The sequence below is a fragment of the Salvelinus fontinalis genome, chromosome 21 (assembly GCF_029448725.1).
Source record: "Salvelinus fontinalis isolate EN_2023a chromosome 21, ASM2944872v1, whole genome shotgun sequence".
Lineage (NCBI taxonomy): Eukaryota > Metazoa > Chordata > Actinopteri > Salmoniformes > Salmonidae > Salvelinus > Salvelinus fontinalis.
The window spans coordinates 25495295-25522571 of record NC_074685.1 but is presented as its reverse complement, the minus strand read 5'-3'; the positions used below and the strand labels follow the sequence as shown (position 1 = coordinate 25522571).

General features: G+C 43.5%; 1 protein-coding gene across 2 annotated transcripts in view; it reads right to left on the bottom strand.

The window, feature by feature from the left end:
* LOC129818490 (colorectal mutant cancer protein) overlaps positions 1–27277 on the bottom strand; it is a 125795-nt gene that overhangs the window by 21529 nt on the left and 76989 nt on the right. For both annotated transcript variants that reach the window (XM_055874433.1, XM_055874434.1), the window contains 4 exons: positions 23652–23858; positions 7751–7897; positions 7044–7133; positions 5767–5915 (listed from right to left, as the gene is read on the bottom strand). In XM_055874433.1, the coding sequence (XP_055730408.1) occupies positions 5767–5915; positions 7044–7133; positions 7751–7897; positions 23652–23858 (593 nt within the window). The remainder of the gene's footprint in view (positions 1–5766; positions 5916–7043; positions 7134–7750; positions 7898–23651; positions 23859–27277) is intronic.

The window sequence follows — 27277 nt, the reverse complement described above, 5'->3', positions numbered from 1 at the left end:
CGTATGATTTTTAAGTAATTAATTTGCATTGTTCTCCCCACTGTACATCGTATATTTGATCATGTCAACATCACACTTTCAAAATCTTAGCTAGCAAGCAAGACAAGCAGTCATCATCATGAATCACATTGACAATCTACTGGCAAATCATTTTTATATGAAGATAAATTATAGATAAAACGTATCAGTGCTCAATGGACGTTGGACATAAACATTACACAACAAGTCGGAAATCGCAAATTCAACAATGAGTAGTTTTGGAAGGAATCAGTGGCTAACTATTTTGCTTCCCCTGTCTGCTATTCAGTGGAGAGAGTGTGGTCTAAGTCTGGGTTTAAGGGTTTAAAACATCTGTCTGAAAGGGTCTCTTTTCCAAGCTTAAAATGATAAACATTCCCACGCAACACCATGTTCCAGAAAATAATTGAATACATTGACCATGCTGTCAATCCAGCATGACTTCTGCCGTGTTCAAAACAACTGGAAACTCGGAACTGGGAAATCTCAGACTTCAGTGAGTTCAAGACAACTCGGGAAAAAACGAGCTCAACTGGGAAAACACATTTTGAACGGTCATCCAACTTGGAATTCCAAGTCGAGAACTCGGGCCTCTTTCTAGAGCTCCGACCTAATGTCACGATTCACTGGCGTAATGATTAGACCTTGTTTTTTCCCCGAGCTCCCAGTTGTCTTGAAAGCATGATAAATCCAGAGAAAGACAGACTTTGATGACAATATTTTCCCACAAGAAGGCCCGCCGCGCCACCTTCCTGTTCAAGTAAGCACAGCACAACAATGTGAGTCCAAAAATGTCTTAAAAGCTGCTGCATAAAAGATGTAATATGCCAGGGAGTTTTGTATACTATAAGTAAGAAAGTAATAATAAGTGTATGTTGTGTAGTAAACTGTTAGTAGCCCATGTGCCTCACCCTAATAATGTGATCACTTACCCCCTCAGAACTTAGCCTACGGTTATGACTTGGTGGTGCACATGTAGCCTATAGGCTGTTTAAGAGAAATGTCATCATTGAATATTATAAGAGCTTTATTTGTCTGCTTATATGCCCCCTTTATTTATCCTACAGTTCTGACTTGGTGTACAGGGAGAATACTGTAAGAACGGCCTATGTTCTGAATTCTGTTGCTGTGCATTTCAAAAGTGCTGAACAAATATTTATATTGACTACGTCCATCTTAGTGTGTTCATTAATGTCTTAATTGAAATTACGGATTGCCTCTTATCTGCTCATCGTTCCCTTATGCCATAGTTTGTACATCTCAATTGTTATAGGCATCTTATTCATCATTTAATGCAATTTTGGAATGATTTCATTGTTTTGCTTACTTTGTGTATTATAATTAGCTCATGTGCATTTCTTGATGAGGAGGAGATACTATATAATGTTGTTGGGTAACCATGTTTGCCATTGACAGTATCTTCCCATTCAAATATTAAAGTTCAGTAATAGACCCATGTAATTCCAGTTGATATTGCAAAGGTTGTTTTGTCTGTGCGTCAGTATATTGTATATAAAAGTGGATCCTCATGATTTGTATTTTCCTTCCTTTTTAGACCACATAGGCCTAATAAAATACTTAAAATGGTAGGCTAACCGAGTCCCCCCCCCCTCCTCTCTCTCGTGACTTAAAGAAGAGTAAAGTAAAGGCCTCAACATCTTGCTGAATTTATCTGAACTAACATCTATCTGAATTTCTGTAGGTATCCATTCTGAAGGTGCTGAACCAACAGGATTCCAGGTGAAGCTGGTTGAGAGAATGCCAAGAATGTGCAAAGCAGTCATCAAGGCAAAGGGTGGCTACTTTGAAGAACCTCAAATATAAAATTTATTTTGATTTGTTTAACGCTTTTTTGGTTACTACATGATTCCATATGTGTGATTTCATAGTTTTGATGTCTTCACTATTATTCTACAATGTAGAAAATGTTTCAAATAAAAGAAAAACCCTTGAATGAGTAGGTGTGTCCAAACTGGTACTGTAAATGTAATAATGTTTGTGCATAGTTCCAACGTCAAAATTCATTTTGGCATTCGTTATTATTGAAGGAGAATGCGGTTCTTATCGACTTACACAAATCCACAAGGAGTCAGTAGTAACCACATTTGTTTGAGCAAGTCAACCATATCAGCTATGGTTATTAAAAAGGCAGTAAATGAGGTTGAATGAACTGTATCTCTACACCACAGCGCAACACCATGGAGGATGTCAATACTACAGTTGACATTATAAACATGTCTCTTTATTTTAATCCTAAACCAATCCAAAGCAAATGTGTGTATTTAATTTAATTTACTTATTCTTTCCATCAGTCCAAATGTTCTCTATACAAAATAACTCCAAATCTAATGCTTGCGTTATACTGAAGTATGGTTACTGTCATGGCATTTTCGCATCAATGATGCCATGAAGTATTACTTAAAAGTGGAACTGACAGAGTTTTAACTACTTTGCAGATATGAAACAGACAATCATAATATCAGTCAATAATATGAAATTCCCAGTTTATGCTACAAAACCAACTTTATAAGAGGTTTTAAAAATAGGTTCAATTTGACAAAAAAGAGTAAGGCATTGTTGGCAGAATAGATAGTTCAATGCATGATTAATATAATTCACCATTAAATGTATTGGTAGTCCAACAAATATTGCTATCAGGTTGTAAATCTTAGCTCTGTTTGCTTAATTCCTCCAGCTATCTGGGAAGCACTGTTTCAGTTTCAATGACTCAATATTCTGGACAAAAACGGACAAATGTAACCAGGGCTGGGTATGTCAATACAATCAAAGCATGGGCAATGATCACATTGACGACCCCCCCCCCATATCGTTTTTCTGTGGCTACAGCTAGAGATGCAGGTGTCATTTGCCTAACTAGCAAGTAAAAAAACGCTAAACAAATTGCTGTGAATTCGAAAGAAGAGGCCTCTAAACAACGTCAAATTGATTTGAGAGCTATATGTCTTGTGGTTGAGAAGCTATTCATTAACATGCAAAAGTAGACATTGGAGTTGTAAGACTGTCCCCCTTAACCCTCTGAGCAGAGGAGAGCAATGTTTTAGCTACATTTCGCATCCAAAAAGAAAATGACACCGAATTGCAAAAACAAGGAGCGCAATTTTTTTGCAATTGTCAGCTGTATCAGAATATGTAATTTATATCATTCTTGCACGTTCCGATGAAGAGATATTAATGAGCAAAGTCTGAATCTTTAATATACAGCTAACTACACCGCACTTTGGCAGGCAAGATGCAGAAGGGCGAGCAGGCTACTATTTCCCATCGTTTAGCAGTGCAATTTTGACTGCCAACTACAAGCTAAAAAAGTTTGAGAGGGTTCACCTACTGTTCCCTCGGTAGATTTTAACTTATCTCGCTCTGGCTAACATTAGTTATTGATCTTGTTATTGTTGATGTTCATAGGCAACTGAAGGGAACAGCCTACCTTATCATGGCTGTTTGATCATTAAGACTGTTGTTCCCAAATGTAAGACGACTCCCGCGTTATTTATAGTGGCCTCCAAAATTACTGGCACCCCAGACTGGCAATTCACAAACAATACTTAAAAAAATACAAACAATATAATTATAGAGATAAACTCAAAATACCAACATGTGAGAAATATTGTACTTTATTAATGTTCCAATGGAACCTACCAAAATCATACAATTATTTAATACAAAATACATTTAACCAAAATCAAGGTTTCAGAATTATTGGCACTCCTCATTTAGTACTTAGTGCAACCATCTCTGGCAAGGATAACAGCATGGAGTCTTTTCCTGTAATGTTTGACAAGGTTAAGGAACACATTTGGAGGGATTTTGGACCAGATCCTTTCAAGATCCTTCACATTCTTGGATTTGCGCTTATCAACTGCCCTCTTCCACTCAGCCCACAGGTTTTCCATTGGATTGAGGTCCAGCGACTGAGATGGCCATGGCAGAACAATGATTTTGTTGTCACAGAACCATTTCTGTGTGGATCTTGAGGTATGTTTTGGGTCATTGTCTTGTTGGAAAGTCCACATACGGCCAAGTCCCAGCCTTCTGGCAGAGGCAACCAGATTGTCAGCCAAAATTGCCTGGTACTTGGTGGAATTCATTATGCCATCAATCTTAACCAGTGCCTCTGGACATCTGGAATTATAACAACCCCAAAAAATCACTGACCCACCACCATATTTCACCGTGGGTATGTGGTGCCTCCTTGTATGCATCTCTGTTTCGACGCCAAACATGCCAATGCTGACGTAAAAACGTAAAATTTTGGTCTCATCTGACCAGAGCACCTTCTTCCAATCATAACTGAAATGACGTTTGGCAAACTCCAAGCGCTTGCGTCTGTGTCTTGGGGTCATTAAGGGCTTTCTTCTGGCAACCCTTCCAAAGAACCTGTGGTTGTGGAGGTGGCGTCTGATGGTGCTTTTTTAAACCTGGTGACCCCAAGACGCCACCAAGGCCTGCAATTCTTTCACAGTGATTCTGGGGGTTTTGTTGCTTCTCTCACAATCCTCCTCCCTATCCTAGGGGGCAAAATGCATTTGCGTCCTCTACCCGTGAGGTTTTCAACTGTTCCATATCTTTTGAATTTTTAAATAATTGCCCTGACAGTGGTCAGTGGTATATTCAATTGTTTGTGGATCTTGTAGCCATTACCAGATTTATGAAGGTCTACGACCATCGGTCTCTTTTGAACTGCCAGTTCTTTTGTTTTCTTCATGTTGGATGACAAAGGGATATTGCATGCGTGTTACTTCATTTTTATACCCTAGTGAAAAAGGAAGTGACATAATGGCTCACAATAGTTCCTTAACACTTAGATAAACTTAAATAAGTGGAATTTAATTCCTGGTTTAATTTTGGTCGATCTTATTTACAATAATATTTAAGGGTGCCATTAATTGTGAAACCTTGATTTGGAAGACATTGATTTTTAATTAAATTAATAAATGATTTTGTTGGGCTCCATTGAAACATTAATAAAGTACAGTATTTTTCACATGTTGGTATTTTGAGTTTGTCTCTATAATTATACTGTTTATATTTGTTTAAGTATTGTTTGTGCATTGCCAGTCAGGGGTGCCAGTAATTTTGGAGCCCACTGTATATATTTGCAGAAATATTTGCTTTTGGCAATTGCTTTCTAATGATCTAAAATCGTGTTGTTGCTACTGCCTGTAAACACACAGTCCAGTTCAAAGTGAATGATGGCAAGCCCACGTACCGTAAGTAGCTGAATATGTCGTTAGAATCTTTTACCAATAAAAGTAGCTGGAGGGGTCTGAAAACTTGCTAAATATTCTAGGCAACACTGCTACAGTAGGCAACACTACTGTAGCTCGAATTGGCTATGGCGCACCGGTATGCATAGACTCTGGTCCTGGACAAGACACATTTCTATTAGGTTTTATTTGTGTCTTAATTGTCCAAACGCACGGCCACTTTCTCCCTCTATATTGCTATATACATTTCTCAAATGCCTTTCTATTTGTCATTACCAAACATTCTATGAATTTATGAAAACGTGAAAATGACCATATCTAAGTGCTCGCTTGTCAGAAAATGAAAAAAAGAAGGTGTCATATTCTTCCCGGGGGTGTATATGAACAGATTTGAATAAGATTTCAGTTTGTTAAAATGCTGTCAGTTCCACTTTAACAGTATTAATTAGGCATGGATGGACCGACGAATGGATAAAAAAATGATAAGGACATAAGGACAATGACAGCATGGTTTGAGTATCACCTGTTGAGTCTCTCTGTCTCCACCTCAAACTCCCTGATCTTGTTCTCAGAGATGGCTGATCCGTGGGAGTAGAGGGTCTGGAAGATCTCCTGGATGTTGGAGCAGTCCTGGAGGGAGTGGGCCAGGTGTTCCGCCACGTTACTGGACACCTGGGAGGAGGAGGAACAGGGATACATGGTATTTTATTAGGATCCCCATTACCTGTTGCAAAAGCAGCAGCTACTCTTCCTGGGGTCCACACAAAACAAGAAACATAACATAATACAGAACATTAATAGACAAGAACAGCTCAAGGACAGACATTTACATAGACCTATGGTCGCCTCCCAGTCTCAAATGGTAACTTATACCATATGAAGTGCACTACTTTTGTGTAAAGAGTAAATGGGGGTACAAACAAGGCGAGGAAGGGAGTAGACAGCGCCTCAACCAATGTGAGTCAAGGTGCAGCCAAAAATCACAATCTAAAAACGACACAATAGGAATTCAGTGGGTCAGACTGACTGAGGGCATTTCTTTGTGATCCTCTACTCTCTTAATCCACAGTGTATACAGATACTGTTTATAATCTTTACTTATACAGGTTAGTCTCCTTGAGATCAAATCTCTTTTTCAAGAGAGACTGTATACAGAAAGAGACAGGTTTTCTACTGAACTTTACATAATCCGTCGCAGCCTAGTCCCAGAGGAATGCTAACATTCTGCCTCTCTTTCTCTTTCTTCCCTCTTCCTCTCTTTTTAGTCTATTTTGGACCAGATGGGTTCCGGCTAAAGATTGAGAGGAGAATTTTAGTGGCCGGAGCTTTCAGGGAAAAGACAAGCCCTGGAATCATTAGGATTGATTTCCCATCACTCACACACGAACACACACCAACAGGAGCGAGGGAGAGAGAAAGAGCGAGAGAGAGGGAGGCACAAGAGAAAAAAAGGGCACCAGAAGAGGAAAGTGATAACTGTTAGAGGGGACGTTGGCAGGTCACCTTTAGTGTCAACAAGGCTATGTGGGTGCCAGGGGAAGGGAACAGTGGGGAATGAGTGACACCAGGTCTGTCACACTCCACTGGAGATACCCATCTCTGACACATCTGCTGATGCTGCTGTTACCATCGGCCAGCTGCTACAGGGAAATGTGCCCCTACCTAATGTCGCTCTCTCATACTCTTCCTGTCCACCCCTCTCTCTCTTTCTTACTTCCCTCTCTTCCTCTCTTTAAACCCCTTTGCATCTTTCCCCTCTCAAAGCCTTCAGTATTGAATAGCCATCCAGTATCTCCTTACCCCGATGCTGCTGATCTCTGATCCCAGAACAGGCCTCTCAGTAGAGGAAGACTCTGACCTGGTTTTAGACAGCTTCACCCGCTCTGCCACCTAGCAACAAGACAACACACTCAATACATTACTGGGAAATACTGATAAAAAGTGATTGGCCCCTAAAATAAATAAATGTAGGAGTTGTACTGGATCTCTATGGAATCAAACTCTAATGTATTGAATTCCTTCTGAGAGTCAATGTCAAGGACACACACACAGGAAAGTGGAAGAGCAAAATGGTTGATCAGACTGACTCTTTGATTACAATTATCCCTCTCTGGCTGGACTAGCTCAAGGCTAGTACACAGATTGGTGTGTGTGTGCGTGCATGTGTGTGTGTGTGTGTCATTCAAGTGATAGTACAATAAGAGAGAAAAGAGAGATGGAGAACATTCCAGAGGAGAGTTCAGAATATCCCCACAGTGTGTGTGTCCCTCATACGAATGTACAACATCCCATTGTTCCAATTTCATTACTCCATCATTCCAGTACTTTGGTGTTTTGTACCTTACTATGCATGACATAGTGTGTGTGTGTGTGTGTGTGTGTGTGTGTGTGTGTGTGTGTGTGTGTGTGTGTGTGTGTGTGTGTGTGTGTGTGTGTGTGTGTGTGTGTGTGTGTGTGTGTGTGTGTGTGTGTGTGTGTGTGTGTGTGTGTGTGTGTGTGCATTCTACCTTGGCCACAGGTATATCGTTACTGCTGCTGCTGGTGCTGAGTTCCCCAGTGCTGGGATTGATGGGGCGGGAGGCGGGGGTGAGACGCCCAGGGCTGGACGGGCCTGCAGGCTGGGAGCTCTGGAGACGCGTCTGCAGTTCTCGCACCTGGGGAAAAGACACCATAGAGATAGATACCTTATATCACTATTTTATTGTGAATGTGTTCCATTTAATTCTATGGGACACACAGACACACAGGCTGAGGTTCATGGGCACAGATCTGGTGAGAACACACACACCTGCTTATAATCTCATCATACAGACGATTTACAAAAGGACTCAGTTTGTTGCTACTTAACCCACTTCTTGCTCCAGTATGAGACAATGTGAGGATCCATCTGATCTCTTCAGTGCAGTGGGCAAAGGCAGGAATTTTGGGACAATGATGATGCAGAGGAAACAGGGTACTTGAGTCGCTCCACTACTGACAGGCTTCTTCTCTCACTCTATATTAAGCATCAGAGAACTCATGGAAAGACTTGCCAGGTCTTGCAATGAATTTGTATGCCAGCATGGATTTGTCAGCATCATGCTTGCAGCTGGTGTACAAAATACATACGCTGTTTAATTGTGTTCTCTCTTCATAACACTACAGCAGTTTAGGCCCTTGGTGTGTGTGCGTGCCTGCATGTATGTTGGGTGTGTGTATGTGTCGGAGGGAAAGAGATTCCTCTCCCAGGAAGAGCGTGGAAAGGAACATTAGTTTGAACGCTGGCCCACGAAAATATAAACAATGAAGATACAACGGCCTTTTGTGCTTTACACAGCACCCATTGTACAGACAGAGAGGAAATATATGGAAGTATAAATCATTGATGTCGCAAACATACCACACACAGTCAGCTACTGGCATGTGCTGTTAGCAGAACTGGATATAGCTGCATACACAGACATGTCAAGATACCTAAATCATGTTAGCTACCTGCATGTTTTCAATAATATGGCCAATCGTTTACATTGTATGTGACATTATAGAAAAAGGTACAGTATATCTACATCATTGTAACTATCTGTACAAACATCAGTACATGTTGTCTGCAGTATAGTGCATTCGGAAAGTATTCAGACCCCTCGACTTTTTCCACATTTTGTTCCGTTACAGCCTTACTCTAAAATGTATTAAATCATTTTTCCTCCTCTACACACAATACCCCATAATGACAAAGCAAAAACAATTTATTATAGATTTTTTCCAGAATGTATAAAAATACAAAACTGAAATATCATATTTACACAAGTATTCAGACCCTTTACTCAGTACTTTGTTGAAGCACCTTTGGCAGCGATTACAGCCTTGAGTCTTCTTGGGTATGACGCTACAAGCTTGGTACACCTGCATTTGGAGAGTTTTCTGCAGATCTTCTCAAGCTCTGTCAGGTTGGATGGGGAGCGTCGCTGCACAGCTATTTTCAGGTTTCTCCAGAGATGTTCGAGTGGGTTCAAGCCCGGGCTCTGGCTGGGCCACTCAAGAACATTCAGAGACTTGTCCCAAAGCCACTCCTGCGTTGTCTTGGCTGTGTGCTTAGGGTCGTTGTTCTGTTGGAAGGTGAACCTTCGCCCCAGTCTGAGGTCCTGAGCACTCTGGAGCAGTTTTTCATCAAGGTTCTCTCTGTACTTTGCTTCGTTCCTCTTTCCCTCGATCCTGACAAGTCTCCCAGTCCCTGCCGCTGAAAAACATCCACACAGCATAATGCTGCTACCACCATGCTTTACCATAGGTATGGTGCAAGGTTTCCACCAGACGTGACGCTTGCCATTCAGGCCAAAGAGTCTTGTTTCTTATGGTCTGAGAGTCCTTTAGGTGCCTTTTGGCAAACTCCAAGTGGGCTGTCATGTGCCTTTTTTTGAGGAGTGGCTTCCGTCTGGCCACTCTAACATAAAGGCCTGATTGGTGGAGTGCTGCAATGATGGAGATTCTCGAAGGTTCTCCCATCGCCACAGAGGAACTCTGGAACTCTGTCAGAGTGACCAATGGGTTCTTGGTCACCTCCCTGACCAAGGCCCTTCTCAGTTTGGCTGGGCGGCCAGCTCTAGGAAGAGTCTTGGTGGTTCCAAACTTGTTCCATTTAAGAATGATGGAGGCCACTGTATTCTTGGGGACCTTCAATGCTTCGACAATCCTGTCTTGGAGCTCTACGGACAATTCCCTCGACCTCATGGCTTGGTTTTTCCTCGGACATGCACTGTCAACTGTGGAACCTAATATAGACAGGTGTGTGCCTTTCCAAATCATGTCCAATCAATTGAATTACCACAAATGGACTTCAATGAAGTTGTAGAAACATCAAGGATGATCAATGGAAACAGGATGCACCTGAGCTCAATTTCAAAATTCATAGCAAAGGGTCTGAATACGTATGTAAATAAGGTATCTGTCTTTTTTTAAACCTTAAATTTAACTAGGCAAGTCAGTTAACTTCTTATGGCTGCAGGGGCAGTATTGAGTAGCTTGGTTGAAAGGTCCAGTTACTAATATATGCATATTATTATTGGTATTGGATAGAAAACACTCTGAAGTTTCTAACACTGTTTGAATTATGTCTGTGAGTATAACATAACTCATATGGCAGGCAAAAACCTGATAAAAAATCCGAACAGGAAGTGGAAATTGTTAAACTGGTCGATGTTAAACTCATCACCTATTCAATTTCCTGTAATATATGTATCTGTTTGCACTTCCTACGCCTTCCACTAGATGTCAACAGTCGGTAGAACGTTGAATGAAGTTTATACTGTGTTGTGGGGCCGGATGAGAGGGGAATGAGTCAGTGGTCTGGCAGATTGCCAGTTTCTGGTCATGCGCATTCCTCATGATATCGCCTTGCGTTCCATAACTTCTACAGACAGAAGGAATGCTCCGGTTGGAACGTTATTGGATATTTATGATAACAACATCCTGAAGATTGATTATGAACAAATTCTTATTTACAATGACGGACGATGCTGGGCCAATTGTGCCCCGTCCTATGGTACTCCCAATCACAGCCGGATGTGATACAGCCTGTTTAGTATTTTTTATAAATGTGTAAACATGTCTAAAACCTGTTTTTGCTTTGTCATTATGGGGTATTGTGTGTCGATTGGAAAATGATTGATTTCATTAATTTTAGAATAAGGCTTTAACATAACAAAATGTGGGAAAAGTCAAGGGGTCTGAATACATTCTGAATGCACTGTATGCTACCCGGCCATACGCAGGTGTGGTTTGGTGTGTAAATCAGGCTTCCTCCAGAGCCAGACATAATGGTTTGGAAAACAGATGAGGCGATAAGCCTGCCTCTAACTCTGTCAGGGATTTTCCCCACCTCTATTTCACAGGGACATCAGGAAAGAGGAGACAGGATGAATTTCAGAGACAGAAAGGGGGGGACAGGCGGAGACAGAATAGAAAAGAGAAAGAGTGACAGAGAGAAGATGGAGATGGGGAAGACTGACAGTGTAGCAGAGAGATACTGGGAGAGAAGGTGGGGTGGGTAGATGGGGAGGGAGAGAGTGACAGATAGAGAGAGGGAGAGAAGGAACATGGGGGGAGAGAGAGAGAGCGTGCAGAAGAGAGAGCGAGAGAGTACTTGGCCATGACTTTGAACACTGCGGTTTTTCCTGCTCTCCTCTCCTGCCAAACTCCCTTGGAGCCGTGGGTCTAAAAAAGCCAACATGGCTGCTATGTGCTGCCAAAGGACACAAAAAGGACTGCGACTGTACCATCATGAACCAGTCCCCTGGCCAGCTGCCTCCCTCATGATCCCCAAGAAAAGAAATGGCAAAGAAAATGATAGGTTCTGTTCAGTTCTGGCCAGTAATTATGTAATCGAGGACTTCCGTGTAATTTCCTGGTTTCAAAAGGAACTACGACTGTGACACTCTGCCTGAGGGAGTGAACAGGTTTGACTCACATGCACATCTGTCCAGGACAGGTCTTGAATTCAACAGATCTTTAAAAAGACTGATGTTCCACTGTATTTTACCACCGGCAGTGGTTGATTCCTACATATCTGTGAGTTGTATTATGAGTGGAGAGAATTGTAAAAGCTTAGAATGCTTACAATGACCTGACAATATAGAGGTCTGTATCTGACCTCAAAAATCTAGCTATTAATAACACAAGAATAGTCTCTTTTGTATCGTAAACAAACTGCTGACGCAGAGGAAATATGTGGACTTGTCACATACAGTACCGTTACTAGAAAAGGTGTAAAATATGCTTACTACCAAAGTAAATACCTCTCCATCAATGGAGGGTAAAAGCCTAAGGAAGGGAAGTTAAGATAGTCTCCGGACCTTGACACTCAAATTACGTTGAATCCATATTTTAAACGCTGAGCCGGAGGACACGGGCCCCCAAGGATGCGCCGGTGTGTGCATAGCAAATCCTTTCAAGGAGCCTCGCATTGAAACAGCAATGCAATGCATTTGTCCAATTAGTCGGCAAAATGGACAGATTTCATTAGAGGAAAGAGGATGAGGAGAGAGGAACGAGCGCTCTGAACTGAGCTGGAGTGATTCTTCTGCTGCGTCTGGGTCTCCTTTCTCAAGGCAAACAGAATCCGTGAGGTTGGTTAGCAGGACTGGTCTGCCTGACTGTTTTCGCTTGATGCATCTCACAGTCTAATTGGGTCTTTCTATAAATAAATGGGGCCAATGGGAGACATTGGGATCAACATTTCAAAATGGTTTGAAACAAAAATAAGGATTTTCATGAAGTTCCATATGTGTACTTAAAAGAAATTAACCCATAACTTCACCTATACAACATCATAGGCCTAGGATTACACATCCGTTAAGCAGGGTTCATACAGATATTGGCAAATCAAATTCAAGGACTTTCAGGGGCATTTTCCAAGCACTTAATTGTAATTTTCAAAGACCTCAATGTCATACAATTGTATAATTTATATAATTGTACATATAGGGCCTAATATAGAACCCCCCCATCTCCCAAAAAGCATGCAACAATTGTCAAAAAAGTAGCCCATTACCACTAAGAATAGTGCATTTTTAGGCCTTACCAATGCATTGATATTGAAATTATTATTGCATTCTAAAATATGTGAGAATAATGTGGACATTGCCTGACTAAATAGATTGTATGCATACATGCTGATTTTTCTGTAGCCTATGTGGCCAACGCAGGCACACATAATAAAGCCATAACTTGCTGCAGCATTAATTTCACTATTTGAATCTCACCATCGCTGTTTTTATAATGACAAAGTGACCAAAAAACAGGTTCCTTTTTTCATGGAAGGATTTGTATGGAAAGCCAAGTTGAAGCCAACATTAGATGTTGTGGTTTTCAAAATAACCACTTGTGGTTTTACTGCAACAGCACAACACCCTTCATATGAAGCGGCGGGAAACAAATGAAAGTGGTCACATCTCTCGCAAAAACGGATCAAAAATGAAAACAACCGATACATATAAGGGTGTAGGAGAATTTATAAATTGGCTACAATAATTACAATAACTTTTTAAGCACCAAAATTGAGGAAATGTCAGATTTTCAAGCATGCCTATTCCAGTACTTGAATATCTGAGCTCCAAATTCTAGTAGGCTACTTCAAGCTCGTTGTATTGTTTAAAATTGTAGGTCTAACATGGAATACTAAAAGTATTTGTTGTTATATTTCATTACCAGATCATATTGTGAATAAGCTAGTGATGGGCATTCTGGCTCGTTCGACTCAGCTCACCAAAAAGAGCTGGCCTCTTTGACTCCCAAACGGCTCTTTAAAAAAATATATGTTTTGTATTTTTTCAAGTCAAACAGTTTGCGATAGTTTGACTATGATTGGTGTTAAAACAATTCTAATTAAATGATTAAATGAAATCATACTCTGCCTTAACCACAATGTATTTAAAAATGCATTGGTTTGTTATGAAAATATTGTCATTAAACATTTGCATTTAAAGTCTAATGTATATAAACAAAGTGCATATAAATGTAACCACTCAAAACAAATAGAATCTGAACAGCATAATAGAATATTGTACCATATCAAAGAAAAATAAATATCAATGTGCACAACTGCAGCATCCCACTTAAAACATTAAGCTGGTCCCTCTTTTCTCTCTCTTCTTTATTGCCATGTTATAACCAGCAGCACACAGCAATGCTGACCATATTTTGCTTTTATGAAAGATTTGCATTCAGAAATGCAAGCTGCCTCACTTTCGAGGGGCTGATGCGGTTTCTTCTCTCAGTAATTATTTGTCCCGTTTTCGAGAAGACCCTCTTAGAGGGAACGGATGTGGCCACTATGCAGTCTCCCTGTCATGACTTTAGTAAGCCGTGGGTAGACAGAGGCCTTGTTCTTCCACCAGCTCAGAGGATCTGCTCCTCTAAATAGGATCGGACCTCCATTATGGCATCTGCTGAGGGATTCCTTTGTGCTGCATCCCTAGTTGCGCTCTCGTCAAACAGCATCCAAACAGCAGACGTTTGTGGCACTACTGCTGGTGTTTCTGCTCCATCTGATCCCTCTTCTTCGTGTTGCCCTGGTGCCTGAGCCAGCTGACTGCTGGGGCTGTCCCTCCCTGCTGCTGAGGTTATTATTTAAAGAGCCTCATCAATCGCTCTGGCATCACTGAAGGCTAACTTCTTAAACCTGGGGTCAAGTGCAGCGGTTTCTAATAGCACGTGGTTATATTCCATTCTGTGAAACCTTCTGTCCATTGATGAACATAGGGTGTCCATCAACTCGGTCACATGTCCTGTGGTTACATTTGCTTCTCTCTGGCGGCTGGCTGTGATTCGCTGCAGACCCTTACACAGGAGTATCATTTTTGAGGCTGTCGCATAGCTGAAGACAACAGTAACGTATTAGTTCAGGTTCATATTTTGTCTACTGATTCTCATCTACTGCTCATACTCACATATAATACTGGATTAAGTAATGATGTAGTAATAACTGCTTACTGTACCTCTGATCTCCGCAGTGACCTGCTCAAATGGTTCCAGGACTCTGCACATCTCCTCCACCACCTCCCATTCCTCTTGGGTCAGAGCATCAACAGGTGCATTGACAATGGCCAGGTTAGAGATGATGGCATCCTTTGACTCAAGAAACCGCTTCAACAAATAAAATGTTGAATTCCACCTTGTAGTGCAGTCTTGTTTAGGCCTCAGCTCAGGCATCCCCATCTCGCTTTGTGTAGACTTTAGTTTTCAGCACTTACTATGCTCCTGTGGAATACTGCTTTCACTTTGTCCACAGTGGGAGTCATCACTTCAGAGCATCTCTTAAATCCAGGTTGATTGTGTTGGCAAGACATGGATGATGGGTCCATATGAACATTTTCATGGCTTTGGTTATGTTAGCTGCATTGTCGCTAACACAACAGACCACTTTTCCATCTACTTGCCATTCTCTGGCCACTCAACAGTTCCTCTGCCAAGTTCTCTGAGGTGTGTCTGTCGCTGAACTCAAAGCAGTCAGCTAGGCCGTAAAATCTTCAATGAAGTGACATGTAACCGACATGTAAGAAGTGGTTACCCTTGATGTCCAGCAGTCAGTGGTAAGGCAAACTGCAGTGCTTTTTGGACTCTTTCCCGCACTGAAGCCTGTGTGCTTTCGTACAGTTGTGGAATAAGTGATTTTGAAAGGGTTTTCATACTTAGAATTGTGTACATTGGATTTAGACTATTGCTATAATTTCTAAAAACTCTGTCCTCCACGATCGAAAATGGCTGGAAATCGGTGGCAATCATTTTAGCTAATGCAATATAAATTTAGCCTTGTTTTGCTACAGACATAGACTTTGGCATAAACTGGTCCATAGAAGACTGCGTTTCTGTGGGTCGCGGAGTAGGCCTACTTGACTGAGTGGATATATCCCCACGTGTGGAGGTGCTGGCTCCACCACTATCACTAGCAGGCCCACTAGTTTCTCGAAGCTCCGCTACAGCTAGCTTCACAGTTGGGTGGACAGTTCGCATATGCCAGTGTAGGTTGTGCGTAGAACCGGCTTTATATGAGATTTTGTTTTGGCAAATTCTACACTGTGCTCTAACATTGTGTACATTATTAAAATGCATCCAAATGTTACTGTGCTTCCTACTCATTTTCCAGCTGTTGTTTTCACAGCGGTCCTTCCTCTCTCTCCTCGGCTGCTAAGTGTGTGACTGAGTGAGTTGGCTCGGCCCTCCCTCACGCACCTTTGGTTCATTGGTTGACACTGCGTGTCTGATTGACAGGAACAACAGGTGAGGCTGTTAGTCTGAGCAGACAGTCAGAACGAATTTGTGTGTGCGCTTGAGCATTTAGGCCTATATTATTTTATTTATTGTTTCGTTCTTTGATTAGGTTAATTCTATTCATTGAAATCTTTTGATTATTCATATCTTAATTTTAGATTCGGCTCTTCTAATATGCGAGCCGGCTCCCAACGTTCACCTACAAGAGTGTGCGAACGACCCATCACTAGAATAAGCCCACTAGGCTATGTCATTTGTTGTCATTATATTCAGAATAATTCATAGGAATAGGGTGTTGCACGATAGTCTATCCTACACAATTGCGCACAGTAGACTCGGTGTCCAATTCAAAGCACAAAAACATATGAAGACATGAACTCATTACCTTGAAGCGTTCTCTGTTAAATCTAACGAGCCTGCTGTAAATCAAGCAGACAACAGATGTTCAACATCAATTCGCTAGGGATATTATACGGAACAAAAATATGAACACAACAAGATTTTAACGAGTTACAGTTCATATAAGGATATCAGTCCATTTAAATTCATTAATTAGGCCCTAATCTATGGATTACACATGACTGGGCAGGGCACATGACTTCCCAGGCCCACCCACTTGCCAGCCATGCCCACCCACTGGGGAGCCAGGCCCAGCCAATCAGAATGAGTTTTTCTCCACAAAAGGGCTTTATTAAAGTCGCTCTTATCCAAAGTCGCTCTTTATTAAGTCGCTCTTATCCAGAGCGACTTACAGTTAGTGCATTCATTTTAAGATGGCTAGGTGGGACAACCACATATCACAGGAATAGAAAAAGAAATCTCAATAACGTAGCTATCAGTCGAGTCAGAGCTAGAAAGAGGGGTTGGGAAGAGGATTATTTAAGATACTTTTTGAAGAGGTAGTGTTTCAGATGCTTTTGGAAGACGGGCAGGGACTCTGCTGTCCTTCAGAGGGAAGCTGGTTCCACCATTGGGGTGCCAGGACAGAGAAGAGCTTGGACTGGGCTAGGCGGGAGCTGCCCTCCTGTAGGAGTGGAAGGGCCGAGAGACTTGAAGTGGCAGAACGGAGTGCTCGGTTGGGGTGTAGGGTTTGAACAAAGGCTGAAGGTAGGGAGCGGCAGTTCCTCTAGCTGTTCCGTAAGCACCATGGTCTTGTAGTGGATGCAAGGATCGACTGGAAGCCAGTGGAGTGTGTGGAGGAGCGGGGTGACATGAGAGAACTTGCAGGGGTTTGAGGGCACAAGCAGGGAGCCAAGACAAAAGCGAGTTGCAGCAGTCCAGATGGGAGAGGACAAGTGCCTGGATTAGGACCTGCGCCGCTTCCTGTGTTGGATAGGGCCGTACTCTACGGATGTTGTAGCGCACGAACCTGCAGGAGCGGGTCACTGCTTTGATGTTTGCAAAGAACGACAGGGTGTTGTCCAGGGTCACACCAAGGTTCTTTTCACTCTGGGATGGTGACAATGTGGAGTTGTCAACCGTAATGGGGAGGTCTTTGAGTGGGCAGGCCTTCCCCGGGACGAAGAGCAGCTCCGTCTTGTCGAGGTTGAGCTTGAGGTGGTGGGCCGACATCTAAGTTGAGATATCTGCCAGGCACGCAGAGATGCGTGTCACCATCTGGGTGTCAGCAGGGGGGAAGGAGAAAAGTAGTTGAGTGTCATCCGCATAGCAATGATAGGAGAGCCCATGTGAGGATATGACGGAGCTGAGTGACTTGGTGTATAGAGAGATGAGGGACTAGAACCGAGCCCTGGGGGACACCAGTAGTGAGAGTACGGGGTGCAGACACAGATCCTCTCCACGTCACCTGGTAGGAGCGGCCTGCCAGCTAGGATGTAATCCAAGAATGTGCAGAGCCTGAGACGCCCAGCTCTGAGAGGGTGGAGAGAATGATCTGATGGTTCACAGTGACGAAGGCAGCGGATAGATCTAAGAGGATGAGAACTGAGGAGAGAGAGTCAGCTTTGGCAGTGCGGAGAGCCTCTGTGATACAGAGAAGAGCACTCTCGGTTGTGTGACCTGTCTTGAAATCTGACTTGTTTGGGTCAAGAAGATCGTTCTGAGAGAAATAATGAGAACGTTTATCAGAGACAGCACTCTCAAGTGTTTGGTAAAGAAAAGAAAGGATGGCTACAGGTCTATAGTTTTTGACATCAGATGAGTTGAGTGTCGGGAGAAACTCAGGCCATTTTGAAGTCAGAGGGGAAGGGAAGAGTTGATGAGAGAAGTGAAGAATTGGAGAAGGTCTCCAGAGGTGGTCTGGAGAAGGGGATGGGGTCAAGCTGCCAGGTTGTCGGGCGGCCAGACCTCAATAGTTGCAGGATGTTATCTGGAGAGAGAGGGGAGAAAGAGGTCAAAGCGTAGGGTAGTTCTGTGTGAATGAGACCAGTGGACTCAATAGGCTCAGTAGCAGATGTCGTCAACCTTTTTTAAAAAGTGGTTGACAAAGTCATCCGCAGAGAGGGAAGAGGGAGGGGTGGAGCATTAAGGTGGCGGGAGAAGGTGGAAAATAGTTTCCTAGGGTTAGAGGCAGAAGCTGAGTGGTAGTAAGTGGCTTTAGTAGCAGATACAGAGGAAGAGAAGGTAAAGAGGAGGGAGTGAAAGTATAATAGGTCCTCCAGAAGTTTAGTTTTCCTCAATTTTGCAATGAGTCACTCAGTCACGGAGAAGGAGGGGAGGGCCGAGACGGCCAGGAGGAAAGTGCGAGTCATAGGATGCAAAAAGGGAGGAGTAGGGTCGACAAGGCAGAATCAGGAGACGGGATGGAGAAGGACTGGGAGAGAGAGAGCGAAGATTGCGATGGTGCATGACCATCTGGGTAGGGACTGAGTGGTTAGGGTTGAGGTAAGGGAGACAGAAAAGGAAACAAAGTAGTGATCAGAGACCTGGAGGGGGGTTCTAGTGAGATTAGTAGGTGAGCAGACCCTAGTAAAGATGAGGTCAAGCATATTGCCTACCTTGTAAGTTGTTGGGGATTGGGTAAGGGTAAAGTCAAGAGAGACACGGGGGGGAAAGAGAGAGTTGGAAAGAAATGAGTTGAAGGCACACGTTGGGAGGTTGAAGTTGCCAAGTACAAAGAGCGGTGAGCCATCATCAGGAAATTAGCTTATCAAGGTGTCAAGCACACTGAGGAACTCTCCAAGGGCACCTGGTGGGCAATAGATGACAATAATGTTAAGCTTGAGTGGACAAGTGACAGCGTGAAATTCAAATGAGGAGATGGGGTGATCCATGTCTCCGTCAGGGCCAAAAAGTCAAGGGACTGAAGGGCAGCATAGTCTGAGATGAACTCGGCGTTCTTGACCACAGATCGGCAGTTCCAAACACTGCCGGAGACCTGGAAATCCACATGAGTTGTGCGCGCAGGCTACACTAAACTAGAAGGGTTGCAGCCAAGGGGTGGGGAGCGTCTGTGAAGCCTACAGGGAGAGATGCAAACATGTATAGAAAACACACACACAGTTGATAACGCTACAAAAGAGCAAAATGAGATAATCTATAAATAACTAGGTATTGAGAGAGTGGTGTGGAGCATTCCTCTCTTTCCTTCCTCGAACAACTCGGTAGAACCGTCTTTGTTTCGGCAACGGTCTTTGTTTTGTGACAAAACCACCACAACCGCCGCTTACAGCCGCAGCTGGGAAACCTAGGGAGACTTGGTTACCGTCAATATTACTCGCCAGCGTGCAATCATCGGACAATAAACTAGACGAGGTACGATCACAAATATCCTACCAACGGGACATCAAAAACTGTAATATCCTATGTTTCACGGAATCGTGGCTGAATGACGACATGGATATTCAGCTAGCGGGATACACGCTGCACCGGCAAGATAGAACAGCACACTTCGGTAAGACGGGGACGGGGGGGGGGCGATCTGTGCATATTTGTAAACAACAGCTGGTGCACGAAATCTAAGGAAGTCTCTAGATTTTGCTCGCCTGAAGTAGAGTATATTGTGATAAATTTTGTGGCTGTTTATTTACCACCACAATCAGATGCTGGCACTAAGACCGCACTCAGTCAGCTGTATAAGGAAATAAGCAAACAGGAAACTACTCATCCAGAGGCGGCGCTCCTAGTGGCCGGAGACTTTAATGCAGGGAAACTTAAATCAGTTCTACCACATCTCTATCAACATGTTAAATGTGCAACCAGAGGGAAAACAATTCTAGATCACCTGTACTCCACACACAGGAAGCTCTCAATTTGGTAAATCAGTTCTACCACATCTCTATCAACATGTTAAATGTGCAACCAGAGGGAAAACAATTCTAGATCACCTGTACTCCACACACAGAGACGCGTACCAAGCTCTCCCTCCATTTGGTAAATCCGACCACAACTGGAACATGTTTCGGGATTCTTCTGATGACATTGAGGAATACACCACATCTGTCACTGGCTTTATCAATAAGTGCATTGAGGACGTCGTCCCCACACTGGCTGTACGTACATACCCCAACCAGAAGCCATGGATTACAGGCAACATTCGTACTGAGCTGAATTATTCGTAGAGCTGCCGCTTTCAAGGTGCGGGACTCTAACCCGGAAGCTTACAAGAAATCCCGCTATGCCCTGCGACGAACCATCAAAACAGGCAAACCGTCAATACAGGGCTAAGATTGAATCCTACTGCACCGGCTCCGACGCTCGTCGGATGTGGCAGGGCTCGCAAACTATTACAGACTACAAAGGAAAGCACAGACGCGAGCTGCTCAGTGACATGAGCCTACCAGACGAGCTAAATCGTCTGTAGCCATGATGTGCTTTGAAAGGCTGGTCATGGCTCACATCAACACCATTATCCCAGAAACCCTAGACCCACCCCAATTTGCATACCGCCCAAACAGATCCACAGATGATGCAATCTCTATTGCACTCCACACTGCCCTTTCCCACCTGGACAAAAGGAACACCTATGCGAGAATGCTATTCATTGACTACAGCTCAGCGTTCAACACCATAGTACCCTCAAAGCTCTAAGCTAAGGAACGTGGGACTAAACACCTCCCTCTGCAACTGGATCCTGGACTTCCTGACGGGTCGCCCCCAGGTGGTGAGGGTATGTAGCAACACATCTGCCACACTGATCCTCAACACTGGAGCTCCCGAGGGGTGCGTGCTCAGTCCCCTCCTGTACTCCCTGTTCACCCACGACTGCATAGCCAGGCACGAGTCCAACACCGTCATTAAGTTTGCAGACGACACAACAGTGGTAGGCCTGATCACCGACAATGACGAGACAGCCTATAGGGAGGTCAGAGACCTGACCGGGTGGTGCCAGAATAACAACCTATCCCTCAACGTAACCAAGACCAAGGAGATGATTGTGGACTACAGGAAAAGGAGGACCGAGCACGTCCCCATTCTCATCGACGGGGCTGTAGTGGAGCAGGTTGAGAGCTTCAAATTCCTTGGCGTCCACATCACCAACAAACTGGAATGGTCCAAACACACCAAGACAGTCGTGAAGAGGACACGACAAAGCCTATTCCCCCTCAGGAAACTAAAAAGATTTGGCATGGGTCCTGAGATCCTCAAAAGGTTCTACAACTGCAACATCGAGAGCATCCTGACCGGTTGCATCACTGCCTGGTACGGCAATTGCTCGGCCTCTGACCGCAAGGCACTTCAGAGGGTAGTGCGTACGGCCCAATACATCACTGGGGCAAAGCTGCCTGCCATCCAGGACCTCTACACCAGGCGGTGTCAGAGGAAGGCCCTAAGAATTGTGAAAGATCCCAGCCACCCCAGTCATAGACTGTTCTCTCTACTACCGCATGGCAAGCGGTACCGGAGTGCCAAGTCTAGGACAAAAAGGCTTCTCAACAGTTTTTACCCCCAAGCAATAAGACTTCTGAACAGGTAACCAATGGTTACCCGGACTATTTGCATTGTGTGCCCCCCCTTACCCCTCTTTTACGCTGCAGCTACTCTCTGTTTATCTTATATGCATAGTCACTTTAACCATACATCCATGTACATACTACCTCAATTGGCCCGACCAACCAGTGCTCCCGCACATTGACTAACTAGACTATCTGCATTGTGTCCCACCACCCGCCAACCCCTCCTTTTACGCTACTGTTAGTCTCTGTTCATCATATATGCATAGTCACTTTAACCATACCTACATGTACACACTACCTCAATAAACCTGACTAACCGATGTCTGTATATAGCCTTGCTACTCTTATTTTCAAATGTATTTTTACTGTTGTTTTATTTCTTTACATACCCCCACACACACACATACACACACCTTTTTTCGCACGTGACAAATAAACGTTGATTTGATTTGATTAATTGCTTAGCAGAGGTGGAAAGCACACCTTCCTGTACTAACTGCTGACTGCCTAGGAAAGGTGAAACCACTCCCCCTCCAATACAGCCACTGATTACCAAAACACGTCACAAATGTCCCTGCATCTTGATCCTGGTTGATGTGGCAACAACTATCTGCAAATGATGAGCAGTCAGCAGTTCACACACCAAGTAGACCACTGGGAAGACAGGCACCACTTAAAGTAGATGGCCCTAGATAGCAAGAATACAGTACTAGACCACAACAGATAAAGACAAAAAAATGATACTTATCACTCTGCCAAGACACCAACCATGATAAAGGGTTAAACATAGGTTTTAAATCAACTCGTTAATTGCATTGAATATAGCCATGATCCTCCTTATATCTTAAAGTAATGACATGAAAAACATGTGCGAATATCTTCAATGACTTATCAACAGCTGTAACAAGTTGTCCAGTGTAGGAAATCCTCACTGGTACCCTAGTTTATAGAAAGACCCAATTGCATTACCGCCTTAACCAGCTTCAGCAAGCCTTAGGAGGACACCAGATTTGATTATGTGTCTAAAAGTGCTCTACGTATTAATTCGGAGGCCCGTCCTAACCGGGGAACCATTGTTTGGTTCAGACAGCAGATCTCAGTTTGCAGCTGGAGAATTCAAAGGGTTCATTCTTGTAGAAATGTGGATAAATACATGTGTCTGACCACTCCTGCCCAGTAATGTCTTCTTCTCCTTCAGACGTCCCTGAATAAACATGTTTTAATTAGAGACGGTATGCGCGCGTGTCAGTGCAGTGGCCTAGCGACAACGCATCAGAGATCATGTTTATATTCCAACCCCCGGCCGCTCTCCGCAGATCATTCAATCCAATAATGGAAATGGTGGACCATAATTACATTTTAGAGCCTCTTTGCAGAGATTTCTTTGATTCAGTCTTATTCAGGTCTTAGTTCTCTGCCTCGAACAGGTTCACACTAGGACACATTTACTGGAGATTTGGCAACAGGCTCAAGTTCACGCCACTATTTTGGCAGCTAATAAAAACATGAAACATAGAAAGAAAACTGAGAAACATGCATTGCTAATTTGATCCCCTTCTTTTCCCCCTTCCACCTCACTAGATACTAGGTACTATGTATCACTATGTATTTTCTGTTATGGGCTAGAGGCAATAAAAATGTTATTAAACCTGCCTTAGTAATAAGCAACATTGCATCCCAGTTTATCAGCCACCAACACAGTCACATATAAAGGTTTATAGGTACACAGCTCTATTGTGAGTCGCTCTAGACAAAATGCCCAACTGAAAAAATATATAAAATATATATAAACGGGACACAGCTGACTGACCCGTCGTCTCAGGCGGTCGCGTTCCTCCCGGATGGCGTTCATGGTGGCCTTGGTGCGGTTCAGGTCCTCCTCCTTGGAGCACAGCATGGCTGTCAAGCTCTCGTTCTCTTCCCTCAGGCCTGCCAGCTCCTTCTCCCAGCGCACCCGCTCCTCCGACAGGCTGGGGTAGAAGTCCCGGCCCAGGGCCCCTTCGATCTCCTCCACCGTCTGGGGAAAGGCACACCTTTTTACAGTGCAGTATGTATAGTGTTGAGATTGCGATTACATGGTCACAATTCTAGTAACCAAATGTGAATGACTCTGGTTTCTCTGGGACTCAATGAAAATGGCATCAAAAAGAAGAACCTTTTGGTACCTAGAAGTAGCCCCAAGAAAGAGAAGGAAATTATGAGAAAAATGTAAACAAAGAACAGAGACAAAACAAACGTGAGACAGACAAAACAAGAATACAAACACGTCAGGCACATACATTTTCACACAGGATTTCCCCCTGTCAGTTCACCAATTTCATGTTCATAATTTGTGTGTAGTGTAGCCCTACACCATGTGTCTCAATTTACACGAGTAGAACAAGCATCCTAGACTATGATGTATGTACATGTGTCTTTCTCCTATTTTTATCCAGTGGAACAAACCCCTGATCTCCCAAAGTGCCCATATTTCAGAGTGTATAACTGTATGTGTATGCGCATGTGTGTGCGTGAGGGTGTGTGAGATATGGCAGAGGGATGGAGTCTATGACCATGTCTGCCTCTACAGATCCTCATCTCTGGTGAGTGATTCATAGGTGTGTAGTGGGCTTAGAGACAGGCCTGAGTCCTGCCTTCATCTGTCCTCCACCATGGAGCGTCAATCTCTCTTATCCCTCCATCCAGCTAGTCCTCTCATCCCTCCATCTCCCTCTCAGCTGACACACACACAGCCAGAGAGATAGAGAGACAGAGATAGACAGACAGAAATAAACAGACAGAGAGACAGACACAGAGAGACACAAAAACAGAGAGAGAAAGATAGAGGGAATATGAGAATGAGGAAGGGAACGAGAATGAAATCCCAAGTCTCATTGACTGTTGTAGATCCCAGTCCAGCCCAGCACTCAATCTCCCAAATCTAAGTCTTAACCTAAGCATGGTTAAGATAAGCCCCAGTGATACTGAGATGGGTGGTACTGTATCGAATAGTCTCTATTTCTGTGGCCTAGTATTGGCTTGAACTTATACATTGTTTACAGTAGTACACAATTTCAAGGTTGATATATTTCTAACGAAGAACATCTGAAATCTGTAACATATTAGAAAATGCACTAAAATACCCCCAATTAGCTGAGTGTGGTCCAATATGTCCTGAATTCACTCTGATAAATAATTTTAATCTCTCAAACACTTTACATATGTATTTTACACTCTCTTGTTAAACTTCATACTTCATGGTAGCGGATTCTGGTGGGTTTATGGCGGATTCTGGTGGGTTCATGGTGTCTATGGGCTCTATATCATATAAAGTACATCGCCTTTCCCTCTGTATGAGGTAGGGATCGGCTTTATCAACCGCATCAAAACTCTTTTAGAAGCCCAACTACCACTATGGAACATGGAGTGACTTAACCTTGTCTGTGCCAAATGAACACCCAATATCTATTAATAGGCTTAGTACATGGTAATGGATTGGGCCCACATTCACAACGGAATACCATGGCCCAATCCAAAACCCATCCCTAGACCCTTGGCTGACTCTCCTCGCAAATCTGAAAGGACTGGACAGGTCGTTGTAGGAAAAATGGTATCCGATCCACCTCTCATACTCATTGGACAATAATTGTTTCTATCAAATTACATACATTCCGTTATTTTAGATATGTTTTTGTGAGGGAGACACCATTAGGACAACTCAGTCTAGAGACGACTCCAGGGATCGGTTTGGGATTAAGCCTCAACTGGAAATGTGAAGGTGTCCATTTTTCTTCCCACAAAATGTAATTGGATTAGGATTAAGTGAGGTCAGATTCATAATGGAAAAAGCCAGCTCGATATCCTCTCTTTCAAGCCCAAGGAGAAAGCTCTTGTCCTCATCCTAATCGATTAGCACTGGTTGTGTCCACTGTGCCAGCCAACAAAAGGGAGAGAAATTAAATATAAGAACAGTGTTCAATGACTTCTTTCACATCACGATTTAGGATTTTGGATTCAGTTTTGGAATCACGAACTGAATTTGATAGCCAAGTTTAATTTGTTAGTTAGAAAATGTAGATACACTACATGGCCAAAAGTATGTGGACAACTGCTCACGGAACATCTCATTCCAAAATCATGGGCATTAATATGGAGTTGGTACCCTCTTTGCTGCTATAACAGTCTCCACTCTTCTTGGAAGGCTTTCCACAAGATGTTGGAACATTGCTGCAGTGACTTGCTTCCATTCAGCCACAAGAACATTAGCGAGGTCGGGCACGGATGTTGCGCAATTAGGCCTGGCTCACAGTCGACATTCCAATTCATCCCAAAGGTGTTCCACGGGGTTGAGGTCAGGGCTATGTGCAGGCCAGTCAAGTTCTTCCACACCGGTCTCAAAAAAACATTTCTGTATGGACTTCGCTTTGTGCACAGGGGCATTGTCATGCTGATACAGGAAAAAGACCTTCCTGAAACTGTTGCCACAAAGTTGGAAGCTCAGAATAGTCTAGAATGTCATTGTATGCTATAGCGAACAGTTATTGTGCTGACGCGTTGCAACCGAGGACAGGCGATTTTTATACGATACGCACTTCAGCACTCAACGGTCCCATTCTGTGAGCTTGTGTGGCCTACCACTTCGCAGCTGAGCCGTTGTTGCTCCTATACATTTCCACTTCACAATAACAGCACTTACAGTTGACTGGGGCAGTTTTAGCAGGGCAGAAATTTGACGAACTGACTTGTTGGAAATGTGGCATCCTACTGTATGACGGTGCCACGTTGAAAGTCACAGCTCTTCTGTATGGGCCATTCTACTGCCAATGTTTGACTATGGAGATTGCAGGGCTGTGCGCTCAATTTTATACACCTGTCAGCAACAGGTGTAGCTGAAATAGCCAAATCTGCTAATTTGAAGGGGTGTCCACATACTTTTAGTTTGTTTAGCTATCTATCCTCCATTGCTGCTCTGACACAATAGTTTGTGACGGAGGTCGATTCAGGCTGATAAAAATAAAGCCAAGTAAATCCATTCTCCCACATTACAGTGGGCTGTGACTGTCACTAAAGGAATGCCAGTGATGGTGATTGTCTGTCAAGCCTTTAGTAGTCTTAACACCAAGGACATATTTCCATTGTGCCATCAGCTCATATTCAGTGAAATCACTAGGTGTATGAGGAAAGGAGCTCCCTTCAGTCTAGCGCTTGCTCTCTCTACGTCCTTCACTCTGCCTCTCTCACCCCCCCCCCCCATCTCTCCCTCATCTTTCAGTGTGTGTGTGTGTGTGTGTGTTGTATAATAATTTTGCGAGGAAACCAATAGCTAGCAGACTGAATTCCTCTCAGGACTGCTGGCACTCACATCGCTGCGAAGACGACAACTAGGCAGACAGGGTTCCATTACCAGAGCTGAGGCATCACCGTGGGGACCACCATCATGCCCCCATCAGTCAGACA